Source organism: Vanacampus margaritifer, chromosome 16 (genome assembly GCF_051991255.1).
Source record: "Vanacampus margaritifer isolate UIUO_Vmar chromosome 16, RoL_Vmar_1.0, whole genome shotgun sequence".
Taxonomy (NCBI): Eukaryota; Metazoa; Chordata; class Actinopteri; order Syngnathiformes; family Syngnathidae; genus Vanacampus; species Vanacampus margaritifer.
In genome coordinates, this window is record NC_135447.1 from 8366876 (window position 1) to 8383722 (window position 16847).

At 38.5% G+C, this 16847-nt stretch overlaps 1 protein-coding gene across 6 annotated transcripts in view; it reads right to left on the reverse strand.

Annotated features, from left to right (window-relative positions):
• LOC144035931 (glutamate receptor 3) overlaps positions 1-16847 on the reverse strand; it is a 62856-nt gene that overhangs the window by 45121 nt on the left and 888 nt on the right. For 4 of the 6 annotated variants that reach the window (XR_013288534.1, XM_077546044.1, XM_077546041.1 and 1 more), the window contains exons 2-6: positions 16590-16676; positions 15331-15374; positions 11686-11809; positions 9263-9627; positions 8339-8497 (exon numbers count right to left, since the gene is read on the reverse strand). Coding sequence is in view for 5 of the 6 variants with exons in the window: in XM_077546044.1 (XP_077402170.1) it covers positions 8339-8497; positions 9263-9344 (241 nt within the window). In the remaining variant the exon portion in view is untranslated. Of the gene's footprint in view, positions 1-8338; positions 8498-9262; positions 9628-11685; positions 11810-15330; positions 15375-16589; positions 16724-16847 lie in introns of those variants that run through there. The other 2 variants (XM_077546042.1, XM_077546043.1) reach the window with 2 other exon arrangements.

Below are 16847 nucleotides of genomic sequence, written 5' to 3' on the forward strand. Positions count from 1 at the left end.
ATTATATCAATTTGAACAGGTTTTGCTAGTACATCAGCTTTTACTAGGAGCTCATGTTGTTCTTTAGGACACAAATGAGTTGTGACTGAATCAACAGCTCCTCTGCTGCTTGCAGTCTGTAATCATGCCCTCCATTTTACCTCATTTCGTTTCCGACATGATTGACTTACTATCAATTCCACACAATTAAACGTTTCCTTAATAATCAACTCATTGTTTTATTGATTTGTATGCCTATAGCGGTTAAAAACTGCGTCTGCTGTTCCTTGACAGATGATTGCGGGTGATTATGCAATTTCCCCCATTGTGGGACTTACCAAGTAGTTGCTAAATTCAGCCCTGTCAGTTCAATATAAAGCAGAGCATTTTTGAATTGAAGCTGCAGCACTTGCTATTCAGGTCATGTTGCACGTGGAAAATTAAATATATCCATAGAATGGCTCTCGGGCCATAAATCATCCAATTCGACACGGTGCTAAAGTTTTTGTATAGAGAGTTTTTCTCTTGTGGGGATAATGCAACTATGAAGTATAGTCTACAAAGAAGATATGTGTCATTTGTTTGATCACCTAAAGGAGGTAGAGCTTCTTCTTTTTTTTTGGTACCAGAACACTAACACATTTTTAATACCAGTAAGAGGTGCCCTCATTATGGGAGTTAGTGTGGTGTAATTTTTGGGGGGGGTTGTCAGGTTCTCACCCAGGTTGTAACTCTCTTTTTTAAATGCTCTGTCACACTACAGTATGTGATGATGTATACTGCAATGTACAATGTATGATGTATAAATATTCAATAATAGTATAAAGAATCTCTTCCATTCACTGGCCACGACACCTGCGTTATCGAATGGGCTCCATCCAGCCATCCATTTTATACGCCGCTTATTTATTTATTTTTAAACAAAAAGCTACACCCAATTTACACCAATGATACTCAATTTCCATTCATATGCAGTATTAGCATGTATTTCTTCAAAATATATTTGATTATTATGGCTCATTGTCTTCTAAATGTTTCAATTTTAAGATTCCACTCTATCTTCACTCTTGCTTACCATGCATACCACCCACCTGCAATCTCATTTTTACTAAAGGTCGTCTTTCTTTTGGTCACAGTGTACATGATCTTTGCACCTGTTTTTAGTCGGTTTTACCATTTAATCACCATGTGTTATGATGTAATAATATATTATGTAACTACAGCACACGGTACGGGTTCTTCGCAAATGACAATCTGTTCTCATTTGCGTTACCTTTATAAATAAAGGTTGCATAAAGGACTTTTGTTTGTTCTTGAATTGGATCTCGATGAAGTGTCTGCTGAATGAACTGTACTTTGTGTCCTTCCCTCCTCATCCTCACTTTCTTTGTTTCAGGTCTTGCTACTGCGTAAGATGTAGGAGGAAGAAGCAGAAGCTGTCTCCCATTTCCCACAGACTCTTTGGCACCGCAGCCTTGCCAGGTCTCTAATGTCGGCAGTCGGGGGAATAATAAAAATTCTCTTTATTATGTTGGTATGAACCCCCTTGTGTACGTAAACCTCCGAGCTGAGGCGACGTTTACAGGGAAGAAATGCAAGACAGAGAAGGAATTACATCCTTCTGTATCGATAAGAACAGAAATGAGAAGTGTTAAAGGTTTCACACTGAGATGGTAGGTGAGGTGAGAGGATTGAAGTGTGATGGCGTGCCATCTTGCACCAACAAAAGTGACAAAAAGCAGCGTTACTTTTTGTGTGTTATGTAAATTTGCACCATTGTATTCCCTAGTAACTCAACACTTAGATAACGTTAGCCTTTTGCACATAAATTCTGACTGCAGATGCACATGACTGTAGAAATAAGTTTGCGCGATGCAAAAAAAAAAAACACGATAAAGTGAGCTGAAAAGTAGAAATGGCATACAGCAGCACGTCTACGGTAATTCAACACAAAGTAAGGTATTGAAAACAAGCTTCTTCTTTTTTTTAAGTCACAGTGATGCTCAAAGTTGAAAGGTGAAACAGCAGGGTTTGAGGTTCTTTTCCGCCCAAAGGAGAAAAGGAGACAGACGGTACTTGTCCTACCTTGTCAGGGTCGGTTAGAGAGGACACAGCTGCTGTCCCAAAATGACCGCCTTACAAATGATGGGGTCAAAGACGACCAGCTCTATTATTATCCAACCAGAAGGTCTCACGTGAGACTACGATAAATAATGAAGTGATGGATTTACACTGACCCAGCAGAGACTAGTTTTTTGGAGCATTCGTTTGGAAAGATTGGACCTATAAATAAGTTCAAAGAATCTAAACACCATCATAAGCATAAACTATATAAATAAAAATTCCCTTCACCCGCTCTTCTCGCTGCTGTATATTTCTATTTTGCATACATTGCTGCAAGCCCACAAGAGAATCCGAACATACTGTATACGTTCAGGCAAGGAGAGTTAAGGGAGGTAAGAGAGTTAGCCGTCAAGTAAATAAATTCTATACAGAAGTGGTGGAATTTGTGTATACTGTGTATTTTGGGGTCTGATTTAGGAATGTGGGGACACAAAAACAAAAGCAGCTGTGTCAAAAATAACCCAAATTGTGTCAAGAATGGACTGATCCAACTTTTTGATTATTTAACCCAAATGAATGTCAATGAAAAACCCACAAAACAACCCCCCAAAAATTGGGGCTGCTTTGTGGGTTATTTAATTATAAATTGGGTCAAATTAAATTAATAAACCAAAAAGCAACCCAATTTTTGGGGGTTGCTTTGTGGGTTAGTAATTTAACCAAACATTTTGGGTTCATTAAAGAGCCCAATTGAATTGGGTAAAAAAAAAAAAGCCAAGCCAAGCCAACTTTTTGAGTTATTTAACCCAAAAAGTTGGGTCAAATTAAATGAACTAAATTGATTAAAACAACCCAAAATTGAGTCAAATTGAAACTAGTTAGTGGTTCGGTCCAATTTGACCCAACTGTTTTTAGAGTGAAGAAAGGAACCGAACATCAACAGTCCGATTGACTCTTTTCTCACCCTCACAAGCTCTCAATAGTGACAGAGAACGTGATCATGGATATAAGGAGCCCTGAGGATCTCTTGATGAGCCAGGATCCCTTCAAGATACTGCGGGAAGCTCGATCACCCGGGAGGTGCTCAGAATAGAACCGCTGCTCCTCGACATCAAGAGGAGCCAGATGAGGGGGCTTGAGCGTCTGCTTACGTTGCCCCCTGAAACATCCTAACCAGAACTTCCCCGGTGAGGTGTCGTAGACGCCTCTCACCTGAAGGAGGCGCAGTTCTCCAGTTAAGTAAGCGTGCACATTGTGGTGCAATTCATCTCAGTTGATCAAACCCACAGATAACCAAAAAGCAATAAAAGTAGACGTTTCTTCTCGGGTACTAGACTGTTGGCTCTATCTCCCTCCATAGATAATAGCTTTACAAAACATTTACTTACAGCGTATTCACACAATTTCTCAGCTGGCTAAAATGTATCATTGCTGGATTATCCACTACTGTAGATGAAGCTCAAAAGCCAAAAGCAACGTGTCGGAAGAAAATCTACAGCGGCGGCACAGAGACAAGGCCTGTGGCTATTGGAAGCTTGCAGGGGAGAGTAAAGTACACTTTATCATTTCACTGCAACTAAGTGAAAAAAGCCTGCTAACACTCCACCTACGCCGACTTTCCATGCACAGCAATACAATTACCCAAGGACCACTACAACAGGAGGCAGAGGAAAGAGGCTGTAAAGTGCTGTTAGGCTCTACAGAAGACACTTGAAAAAGGAACATGAACGGTAAATGATTGTTCGTGTGAATATTCGTGAAGAATTTGCATGGGGAAATAGCTGAGTGTGTATAAAATTAACATCAATTGATTACATTAGGAACACTCTGAGGGGAGATGCTTCTGCCTAAACAATGTATCACTTGCAAAGTTCAATACTGTAATATAGATTTATTAGCTTAATGGAAGAGCCTAAGGAACAAAATGTAATGTGATTTCTATATAAACAAGAATACCAACCAAAGATAGTTTGATTGTGATTCAGTATGAGCATCTGAAAATGTATCATGAGGATTTTTCTGTAGAACAAAAAAAAAATACAAATAAAAATGAACAATTACATGTAAATGTCTCATCTTTACAATCCTAATTAGCTGAGGTCATGATTATAAATATTGTTCAAATAGTACAGGTATGTACATAATAAATGACCTCATAACACTTAAAATTGAGGCACTTACTTGCTAATGTGTGCGCAGTTTGTGAACCGAGCCAATTTGTGAAGGAACTCAAACGTGTTACGTTCCTCCTCATCTGCCGATTAGCGTAGGTTTTAAATATCGGTGGCCAAAACATGTCTAAATCAAATTCAACCGCGCTAATAAGCTAACCACCAGAGGGTGCCGGAACTGTACAAATTGAAAACAACATGGCCTTTGTAACAAATGTTCGTTTTTTAATATCATATAATGACAACAAAGTTATTGTGGCAATTTTAATATTACGATATTGCCATTATTGTTGCATCCTTTGCCTCTCATGCTCCAAAAATCTGTGAACACATACGTCTTGACTAAACTATTTTAACAAAACACTCTTTTTAACCATCCACTCATTAAAACTGCATGGAAAACCTATGCAAATATTTTCAAACTGAATCAGTGAGTCACTAATCTGCTGGCATATTTGCATTCTCCCGTGTCCTTGAATAATCTCAGGTAGCATTGAGACCGGAGGAACAAAACCAGGCCTTTCCGAGGCCGGCGTGGTGTTGCTACAATGTTGCCGCAGCGTCACTGTAGTGCGACTTGTCACAAGTCATCACTGTTGCTCTGCTGCAGCGCTGACATGTGAGCACATTCTGATGCACGGGATGAGAGATGAACACGTCCAGCGGCTTGGCCCCAAACCCATTTGGGCCACAGCAAAAGGCGTTTTACAGCATTATGTTTGGGCCACACGTTGCAAGTGTGCTGATTTAGTCAGACCTCTTAAGTGGCAAATAAAATACTTAAAAATATATATATATGTTTTTTCACATGAATGGAACTGCATCATCAGTCAAGTGGCACTCCAAAGCTTCTACGGTGGTTAAGACCATTTATTGAGTAGGCAACATGGCCTTTATTTCGAGGGAGGGAGTTAAAGATGCGTGGTGACCCGCGAGAGTTGCCCGATCACAACACACTAATTACACTGCATCTCGTATGAACGTGTCCTTTTGAAAACTGAATGCCCTGCAATGGAAATCTTCCCTCTGTAGACTCAAATACTGTATATTCAACATGTTTGGGATCTGGATTCCCGATGAAAAGACTCTAAGGGGGAGCTCTTGTCATATTGGGGCAGGTCATCCAAGTTGACAGGATTCTAGTTGGCTAGCTGAGATATTTTTAACCAAGCATGGTTATAAGAAGATATGCTTTTGGGCAAGTCTTACCCCTCTTCTTCAAGGGCTCACAGACACAGATGAGCCAAATATCTATAAGCGTGAAGCTGAGCTCAGCCATTAATTGAATTCAAATCGACACAGTAATGTAGTAGAATGTGATTTTCAAATTGCAAGATGCAATTTAGAAAAAAAAATCTAATAAAAATGACGGTCAGATGGTAAGATTTATGTTTTAGCGTCTAGATAAGTTCAATGATGAGTATAGCCCACATGTTTTTGTAATTCAGTCCAACTGCGGACGCCTCGGACGTGCGGATTTCACGATATGCGCTTGGCCTCATGGGAAATGTGGTTCTTTAAAGAAAGAAAAAAAAAGGAAAACAACAGGTGCTGCCATAATCAACGAAAACCACGTGCTCATTTGTGCTATTTTAACTTTTGTATAAAATAGTATAAATACTGTTTCAGCACTTCACAACATGTGTCCCCTAAAAAGGGATGGATTATTATTGAATGCATCTTGGAATCCTTTTCAGCACAAAGTAAATGAATAAATGAATAGTTAAATCTCCCACATGCACTTGTTTTAATTACAGAAGGGCCAAGTTGTTAAGACAGGCCAGAGATTTTGATTTCTTGATTATGAATCCCCTCTTGGACATCTTCATTACGTACAACAATTTATCCTTTGGTGCTAAATGTCTGACGCACAAGTTCTCTCGGGTCTGCCCAGTCAGGTGTCAGTGACAGGCTTCGATTTCCTGTTCTATATTACCACTTCACATGCATTTGTTGTGTGTGTGTTAATCTTTTTTTTTTTTTTTTTTTTTTTTACAATGCATGCAACATCACAATGACAATGCTGTGTCTGTGACCATGGTGGGAATAATGGATTTTTCCACTAGGGAACAAACTGGAACCGGGCACACACAAACACGCTTGATCAATAATGCCAATAACACACACACTCGCCATGAGGGATTTGTATAGTCGTTATCAAGTGACCCAGCTAGAGGACGGCATCAGGCTCGAATCCATTCTAAATCAAAGCACAGTCACCCCACTCGTTGACATTGCTGATCACAGTCATTTCACGGCAATATAAAAGAGCAAGTTTAGCAGATGACACACACGATCAGAAGAAATAAGCTGATTTGGCTTCTCAGTCATTTTGGCACGTTATTATGAAAACCAGCGACGTGAGCCGCGGCAAAGCTCAGGAATGACTAACCTATCACTCTGGGCAGAATAGAAATGTGTCAAAATAATCAGCACTTTCACTTGCTGCGTAAACACCCGGCAGGCGAGCAGGACATTATGCAACACAGATGACTAAAATAAGAAATATATTTAGTTTGGTGCATTTGTCAAACTGTTTGACTGGTGTGCATGATTAAGTTCTCAGTTTATAAATTGGCAAATTGTCTATGTTTAGCTTGCATTTCCTTCTCTCGCGACGATTAATCCTCCTGATTATGTTGTCATTATTTGAATCAATAGACCGACAGGAAAACATTCCAATAAATAGATTTGCGGTAAATGCGCAAAGATCACCAAACCTCTTTCTTTCACTTGCTAAGGTTAACTATAAAAGTACAATTACATTACATTTTAAGTTATCGAATGCAAAAAAATATGCAAATGCAAAAAATAAATAAATAATTCACGTGAGATACAGCGCTCAGTTTGAGGTATTTAACAGTGTTTTCTAGAGAGTGCACCCTCTAATAACAGTTGGGACCAAAAAAAAACAAACCCAAATTGGGTCAAGAAAGATTGGTTATTATTAAAAATTGGTTATTAATTTTTTTAAATTTTTTTTTTTTAAAGTTGGTTAAATTATTAACCCACACGTCAACCCAGTTTGTTGGGGTTGCTTTGTGGGTCAATTTTTTGGTTAAATAACCCAATTGAATTGGGTCAAAAATGAGCCGACCCGGTCAAATTCAATTAATAACCCACAAAGTGACCCAATGTTTTAGGTTGTTTGTGGGTTATTAATTTCACACAACTTTTTGGGTTATTCAATTTCAACCAAATCTATTACAAGGTGGCATCAGATTGTGCTACCTGATGTTGCGGCATCCTTTACAAGTGCATATAATGTCCTGTGGCTTTGTGATGTACACGCTGGGCGTTTTTAATGTGACAGCCCTTTCTATTGTGTGAGTTGCTTAAAGCAAATGCATCTTGTCACCAAGCAACTGAGTGTCAGGAGATGCAAGAGCAGAAATTTCCTTTTGTATTTTAAGTAAGATGAGGGGGGGGGGGTGGATGTCTGAGTTTATATGCAAATATATGGCATATTAGTGTCTAATTAGCAGGAAAGGAAAGTGGCTAACATAATTTCATGTTGAGCCAAGACAATGTGACATCCCTTTATACTCGTATTTAACATCACCCTATTACCAAGTTTCACCGCCATACTGTATAAGTTCAAGTATCAAGTTGTTTGGCACTCCCAGTTGAAATTCATATTTAATACTTTTATATATTTAAGCACCAAAATGTTCAACCAAATGATGTCATTTCATGTAATAAAAGCCTGCTTGCTTAACGCTAACGGAGCAACAAAACATACTGTACAAACAAAGCATATGATAAACACACAGTCATACGTAGTTTTTCTGATTTATCGAAACAACTATTACACTATAGCTCAGTTGGGGACCTTTTTTGCCTCTTTTTCTTGTCCTTTATGATGCTGAATTTCTACACTGAAGATGTGCAACTCAAAATGCTCATTCAGATGTGTCTGCGTGTATAAATACCCTTAAAACCCATAAAAAATAATCACTTAAAATCACATGACATAGCTGGGGCAGTAGCAATGAACTTCAATTAAAATCGATCTTTTTGACGTCTATAGCCGTCAATGGCAGCGAATGAGTTCATACTTGGATGCCCAAACCTCCATCCAAAAACCAAAGCCCGCTTCACCATCAGTGTGTGTGACTACTCACAGGCGTGTGTGACGGAGAAGCTGTTGGAGGACTCCAGGTTGTCGACATTATAGTTGAGGTGGAAAGGTTTTTCCGTTGCGTTCTGGTTAGTGTTGTACAGCTGCACTGCAAACCGGAAGGCGCTGTGCTCCTGGACTGTGGAGCGCATGAAGAGTCCACCTGCAAGCAAGGAACAAGTTACATGAAGCACTCCCGACATAGGCACTGTGAAGTGCCTTGCAATTGCCTTTAATTGTATGGGACTCAATTTGACATGTGCAATATTGCATAAAATTGAGTACACCCCTCACATTTCTCGGGACAACGTTGAAGAAATTACCCTTTCCCTCAAAATAACTCAACAGCCATGAATAGCTAAACTCCTGGCAACAAAAGTGAGTACACCCCTAAGTGAAAATGTCCAACGTGTGAATACTGTGTGTGTGCCAACATTATTTCCCAGCAATTGCCTTAACTCTCTTGGGTATGGAGTGTGTTTGTGTTTGCTCCAAAAATGGTGCAATGTTTAATAGAGTTAAAGATCCCCCTCGTTGGGATTATAAAATAATTATTTAATCTATACTGGTTTGGATGTAGGGTTTGACACGTACTTGAAAGCTGCAGGTTTGAAATCTGTCGGGAAAACAACTACAGCCCACAATATGCAAATGTATTGGCATGTTGCCGAGTTGCCCTCGAGCAAGGCACCAACTCCCAAATGAATCTCGGACTTGTGTGTGAAATCCCAGTTCGTTTTCTTTCTTTGGCATTTTTGGTTCTGTGACAGCATTCGCCAGCAGTTTTCTAAGATAACTTGTTATTTCAAGGCATGCTCGCAGACTTTCAATTTAACTTGGTTACGGATTGCGCATACCTAATCAATACAATTCGATGCGGGGTGTCCTAGTTCGGCTGTGGACAAAGACGGCGTCGCAGTCAACTTACCGATGTTGATTTGGTTCGGAAAGCCAGCCATCGAGTCTCCGCACAGGCACAACAAAAGTGTCGCCACTATGCCCGGCCACATTTTTCTATCCGAGAAGTGAGACGAACTCCTGGTGATGGGGGAGCACAGCGCAGCATGTACGCGAGCTGGCTCGGGCGAAAATCCACAAGATGCGCGTGATGGTGCTGCTGTGCGCACACGCCCACGGAGAATGCGCGGCCGCGCCAATGCGTCCGCGGTCCTGCGGTCCTCGTCAACCCAAAGACGGCGTGGTATTTAGGTGGAGGTGCCGATGGAGGAAGAGGAGGAAGAAAAGGACACGATGAGCTCCTGCTTTGTGGACGAGGAGCGCTCAAATGGACCGCTGAGACACAGGGAGGAAAAGAGAGAGAGAGAAAACAGAGGAGGCTCAAACTTGGGTCTGACGACGTTGAATTTCAAGCTCAGCCTCAGTAGCTGCAGTGTGTGTGTGCGTGCGTGTATGTGTGTGACTCGGCTGACTTTGAATGTCTTCCAAACGAGTGCTTCGAAACCTTTATTGAGCTAATTCGCATATTTTATCATCGTGAGTAAAAAAAAAATCATAACACAAAAGGCTGGCTCAAGTACATTTAATTGTGTCCTTCTTTAACTACATGAAATGCCAAAAATACAATACGTCATACTTTTTGTTCTTTTTTGGCGTTTTATTGTACTGAAACTCCTCGTTTTAGTGACATGACTGAAATTTTAGAATATAATTAGCAAATAAATGTATTGTTATGTACAAACAACAATAAATAATATAAGATAAACAAATACGATACAAAAACTAATTTCGGCAACAGGACTAGAAAAATAAACGTGTGAACTTACTTTTGGCCTTCCCATGACATGCAGAAGATCTGAATTATACAACATGCATCATGTGACTTGTGAAATATTCTAAATTTTTCAGTGTGACCCAGAGGACATGACTTTATTGTGGATTTAATTATTTATTTTTTATAAAGAAAATAAACGTAAAGTATTAGTCTATTATGGCATATAGATAGCATAGCAAAGTATAGTATGGTTGTATAGAATAGCATAAGTGCAAATCTGTTAAAATATATATTTCTGAAGGACTTATATTTCACGGTAAAGTCTCCTTTTAGAGAATGGATAAAGGCAACAAATACGTTCGAGGTCGCTTAAACTAATCTTTATATATGCAGTAAAATCAATGAGCAAGACATTTTACCTATAGCAAAAATAATAAAAGTTAATATTATCATGCATTTCCAACATTTTATTTTCTGGGGGCCCAAATGGCACACCATTAGGCTTATACACATAATAACTACCCCCACATCGACTTTCTCCGTCCTTGACTTGGCAGCTGGGCCGGGCGAAGATCAGAGTCAGAATAATCTTTTGTGGCCAAGGATGGGACCAAGTAGGAAAATCTGTAGTTGGAGCTGTAGTTAGTAATCTACAGCAAGCAATCCACTTGAACAATACACATTTAAGACGTAAACACTACAGTAGAGAGAGTCATTAAAACAGTGTTTCTCAACCTTTTTTTTTGAGGCAAGGCACACTTTTTTCATTGAAAAAATCTCGAGAAACACCAACCATAGAAAATGTAAAAAAAAAAAAAAAAAAAATCCTAACTAAATTAAATTGCCTACGGCGTTTCATTTTTTAACGTTTATATCATATATATTGTATATCATTGAACAACAAGTTCACATAACTTGGAAAAGCACAAATAATTTCTTAAAAAAGTGCAAATATTCTTACAGGTGCATTATGCACATTATAATCAAACTATATAAAAGAAATTGCTAATGCAAATATAAAATAAAAATAAAAATAAAAACATACTTTTGTACACTTTCAATTAAGAGCATGGTGATATTTCTTCAGTTTATAATTCTACACATTTAAAGACATGTTTAATGATTGATTTATGTAAATTATGTGCCCAACTCTAGGCTTAACATGCATCATTCACAATTTCACATACAAACATTATATAACTGCACACCGTTTCACACCTTAATTAATTCTCTGCAATTAATTCTCCGTTTCCTTGTTGGATGTTGAACAGCGCTTTGTTCATTTTTAGCTGGTAAAGAAGTTAGTGCGTTTTTCTCCCCTTCGACGAGAACGAAGACGACATTTTCATCCGTGGCCGTGATTGGTCAAAACAAACGTGCACAATGCTGCTGCATCGTCCAATCAGCTCGAGGTATTGTACAGAATGTCCCGCCTTTCCCAAGCAAATCACTGTAGACCAGTCCCAGATTGTTATTGTGGAGAACTCCCTTGAGTGAATCCCAACGTCAATCCGGCTATTGCCAGGTTAATCCAAACTGGTATTTGCTGTAAAACTCGCCTGCTATTCACATCTATTGACATTTGTGCTCTTTGTGTAACGCTCTAAGATGTTACTAACCAAATACTTTTTTTTTTCTTCCATTGGGCATCCAAATCCCTGGCTGGAACGGGGTGTGGAATTGCAAAATGTCACTGCCCTCTTGATTGAAAGACAACATTGTGGTGCTGCCTGGAAGTGTGCTCTTGAAAAAAGAGAAAGAGAGATTAAAAATAGCTCTTTGAGAAAAGTGGGTTTTATGCCATTCCTAAATAATGCATTTTCATTATAGAATGTAAATTAGAGCAACTCCATTCATCTGTGCCGTAATGGATGTGAATTAATTTTACACATGAGGTTAATGGTTAAGGATAAACACCCTTGTTATATAATTCAGAGCGCTTTATTCACTTATTGCTTATACCCACTGTGCTGGATATTCCATTAGATTAAAAAGAGTAATACAATATCAATTGCACCCAGAATGTGATTTGTTGGAAAAGGCATTGTGTGTTTGTGTGTGTGTGCGTGCGCGCGCGTGTGCATGTGCAAATGGCTGCACATCTTGGGCAAAACACTAACACAGCAAAACAGGCTGCAGTCTGTAAATCAAAATAATTTCAATGTTCGAAGCGCAATTGAAAAATGTCCACAAGGGTGCTAGTAGAAAAAAATAAAGATAAAGCATGAATATTAAACACAAATTTGTGAATCATTACTTTCAATGACATGTGCGCCAATGTCTTAAAGAAATTCATCTTTGGTAGGATTCAAGTGTGTGTAAATGTTTCACAATTTTGCATGGAATTTGGTCTTTGTGTAGCGTTATCCATATGGTGGGTGTAATTAATACTATAAGAATAGTTGGGTGAAAAAAAAATCCAAATTGGGTCAAAAAGGGACTGACCCAACGTTTCGGTTTATTTATCTAAAACAAAAAAGTTGGATCAAATGGATAACCCACAAAACAACAAATTGTTTGGGACCGACCGTTCTTTGGGTTATGCATGTGTAAACTAAAAAGCTGGGACAAAAGAATAACCCACACCCAAATATACTGTATTGGGTTTTGGACTCTATTCATTTTGACAACCAAAAATTAAAAACAAAAAAAATTGCAACCCAATTTTTGGGGTTGTTTTGTGTGCTATTCATTTCACCCAACTTTTTGGTTGAATAAATAACCCAAAACGCAGGGTCGGTCCCTACTCCCCTACTTGTCCCAAGCAGCTCGTGAACACATTATGATGATAAAAAAATATAAACAAACTGTGTGTTTTATCCTCTTGTTTTCCTCCCATTATTTAAATAGGACAACACGTCACGGAGCAACAAGAACCGAGGCATAGATTTATTCCCGTCAACCACTTGTCAATAGCCATTTATCATAGCTTGTGAACTTAACCCCATTTTATATATAGCAATTGCTTGTTATAATCCACAGAATTACACAAGTTGTGAGCCCGAGGGAGTGGAGTGGCCTAAATACACGCAGATCCTGTTTTACATGTAGCACACTTCACAGAGAGAACATCGTTACAATCCGACTCGTCAGCCATAATCACATCAACAAAATGACAGCTGATTTCTATCCACTGATGACCAATACTGTACATTATTTGTTCAAATTGACAGCTAAATTCTGTTATATTGAAATTATGTACAGGACAGTTAATGAGAGTGTCTCATTTGTGTTTTATTCAGGCCAAGTTCCCATTTCATTATTGAGAGTTGAAACCTGTGAAATTGGCTGCTGAACTTTGCAGCTGTGTGTCAGGGTGTCTCCGCATTACAAATTTAAGATGACACCGGAGCCAAAGCCTGCCGGGGAAGCACCACGTTGCTCCTTTGACGCACTCGCTCCTTCATTTTGCACGGGGCGGCTAACATAAACGCAGCTTGGCACTTGGTAATTAAGGATGAGAAATCCTGCTGTAAATGGCGTCCAAAAACAAACAGCACATCGCACATCTTTTGCCATTATCGATTTCAAGTCAGAGCTTGGGGGGAAAAAAAGTCCTATAAAACGGGATTGGAGTGTGTACTGGATGCTCAGCAGACAGCTATGAAGCTCACTTTGCTGTTAGTTTGCAACCTGCATGGAGCCAGTAAAAAGAGCAGGCGACCTGAGGGAATGCTGATTAACAAGTATTAATAATGAAGTTAAAATTAATGGTCGGGGTAATGGCTAGCACCACAGTGGTGTAACAAAGGGCGGTTTTATAACGGAACGGAAATTAATGCCTGAGACAATCCTGAGATTAAACAATGTTGAACTTCGTGGTCTGAAGCTCACCAGAAAGGTCAGAAGATTGAAAGAAAGAAAAAGTTGAAAGCTATTTAAAAAAAATAATAATAATCTAGCGTGACACCTTTCCTATTTCCTCCTGTTGTGGCTTGCAATAAAACCTTCGGCCGAGCCTCTAGATACGCCTCGTCTAAAATTACAGTCCCTCATTTTATTGCTTTTCAATTAACTTGACTATTCACATTTTATTTAACGGTTTCCTCTTTTTTTTTGAGCAGCTCATCTTATCCTGATATGCACTTTTCAAAAGCATTGTTGTCCAAAAGAAACTTTTAGTTTGAGAAGCAGAGAGACAAATTTCTTTGGAGTAGGTAAGAAGTTTAGATGAAGTTTTGACATGACAGCTGTTGGAACGAATCATATCATCTTGGTGTGAGAAGACAGAAGATGGACTGATAGAAACAAGCATCTTTTGATCCGTTTTCAGTCAACTGAATATAGTGCAAACGTATTTGAGCAATGACAGAATTTATGATTTCAACTTTAAAAGAAAACACCAAAGTGGGATTGAAATAAAACAATCCAAAAGTCTGAACTTCAGTTTGAATTTAGGAGGTTTCACAATAATATGGCATTTATGCAGATTACCGCCATTTTTTGGGACCTTAAAAGCATTTGGACAAAGAGACGTAAGTCTAAATATAACCGTAATTGTTACTTGATACTGACGGAAGTTTGAAGGCAGTGAACATCAATCATTTCGTTAAGACATTTATGTCTATACATATGCATTACTAAACATATTAAACTATCTAATCTACCAACATTTATTCCATTAGCAGATTGATTGCTCATTTACCATTTGTGAAATCTGTAAAAGTGCACATCGATCTCGATTTGTGTCATTCCCGCCCCAGTAGAATGAGCACATTTGCACTTTCTGGAAGTATCATTTGCCAAATACCTGCTGTGACCACAGCTTTTATGGGCCTAACGAAGTGTCTCAAGTGTGACACCTGGCAGTAAAAGCATTTACAAAGCGATGTGCTCACCAAGTGACAAATCTTAATTAAAGCCAATGAAGTGCGTAAACCGTCATTAAACATTGAATCAATGTGAATTAACCTTGCGAAATGATCAGATATGGCAGTATCATTGATATTGATATGTTTTACGCCGCCCAACCACTTCAGCTATCTCTTAAGTTAAGCATATTGTCCAAAAGGGAAAAAATCAATACAACAAAACATATAGCGCAAGTGTGCATTAACAGAGCTTCAGTACATCACTAAGTAATCACTCTTCATGTCAGTATTTGGCTTTTAAAAAATTCATAAGCACCACAAGAATTAATAAACAATAGCACAACTCTACTTGTCATTAAATGATTCATAAATGAAATATAAGCATCCAAAATAGATGAGGGATGAGTCAAGATGACCTTTGAGAGATAATCTTTGAGGAGGAATTGCACTTACTGTAGATTTGATATTAAATGGTCTTCCCAGGTAGACAACTGCTCCTAAAGGAAGAGACAAGATCAGTAGTTCAGTCATCGTTATGAGATTCAGAATCAGATTGTTGTTTAATAATGTCAATTTCTGTAGATTAGAGATTTGTTTTCACTCCCACTTCCTGTTCTCTAAATTAAGCTTCTTGTGTCAAAATTATTTTATTTTTAAACGTTTCTGCATAATGTGTAACTGTAAAAGCTACAATTTCAATTTTCAAAAATAACATTACTGTACAGTATAAATAAATGTTAGCCATACTAAATCCAAAAGTATTTAAATAACAATCCAAGTAATGGTATTGCACACAAAAGCTAAATTTAAAAAGAAATTGTACCTGAATAAACAATTTGAAAAGATTCAATGCAAATGTATCATTCTTAAAATTGAATGACTACTAAGCCATTGTAGACCATATATATATACACGCTATAGTTATGCAGTTGAACATTTAATCCAGTGATTCATTTGCATACCACTAGAGGGAGCCCTCTTAACCACTGTTGTTAGCACACTTTCAGAACCACTGCTTTTAGAGGACAGAGCAATAATTAGTGCTGATCCCCTCAGGCATTGCATGCGTGTATAAACAAAAACGTGGCTGCCTATTATCCACCACACTGCCATGACTGCTCCCCTGGCCTTTAGCGTGGCCGGCAAAAAAAAAAAAAAAGTAGCACAAACGAGTCCACCATGCTATTTTTCTATGCACACACATTGCCGGTGGTTGAAACCCCCTGATGGGATCCAGGCATCATCACGCCAAGCACCCAAGTTTGCTTTGACAACTGGCAACTTTGGAAAGACGTCAAAGTGGACATAAGTTGTGATGGACTTGACAGTACTGTAATGTACTGACCAGTCAAACAAATGGATATGGTAAACATATGACATGGTCACATGAACAGCCGTAAAGTGAAAATACTTTTGAGTTTGTATCATTGTTTCACACTTGAATGAAGACATGACACAGAACGAATCAAACAATTATAAAATAATAATTATAATCATCATGTCTTACATGACATTACTTGAAATGGTCCGAACAGTGGATTTAAAAAAAAAGCCTCTAAGTAGATTTTAGAAAGTTAAATTGCTTAGAAAATAATAATTAAAAAAAGTGTCATGTTGAAAAGTACAATTTGTTCTCGTGGAAGTAGTACGAGACAACCGTATGTTCTCCGCTTTGACAACACTACCCTCTAGTGGTTGGAAAGTAAACTTACATGCATTTATTCTCGGTTCCCTCGGGAGGTCCCTTAGCATTTCTGCTCATTGCTATGCTGCAGACGCTGTTCTAACATGATGATTTGCTGTGATTCGGAGTTCATCAAATGAAGAAGAAAAAAAAAGGTCATAACTGCAAAAGAGGATTTATAATGCGGGCATCACACACCATTTGCCATCGTTTGTCCTTTTTTTCTACATTATTTGCTTAACATAAAGACAACTTCTAATCTTGTGTAGCCTGTTTCTATAGAACT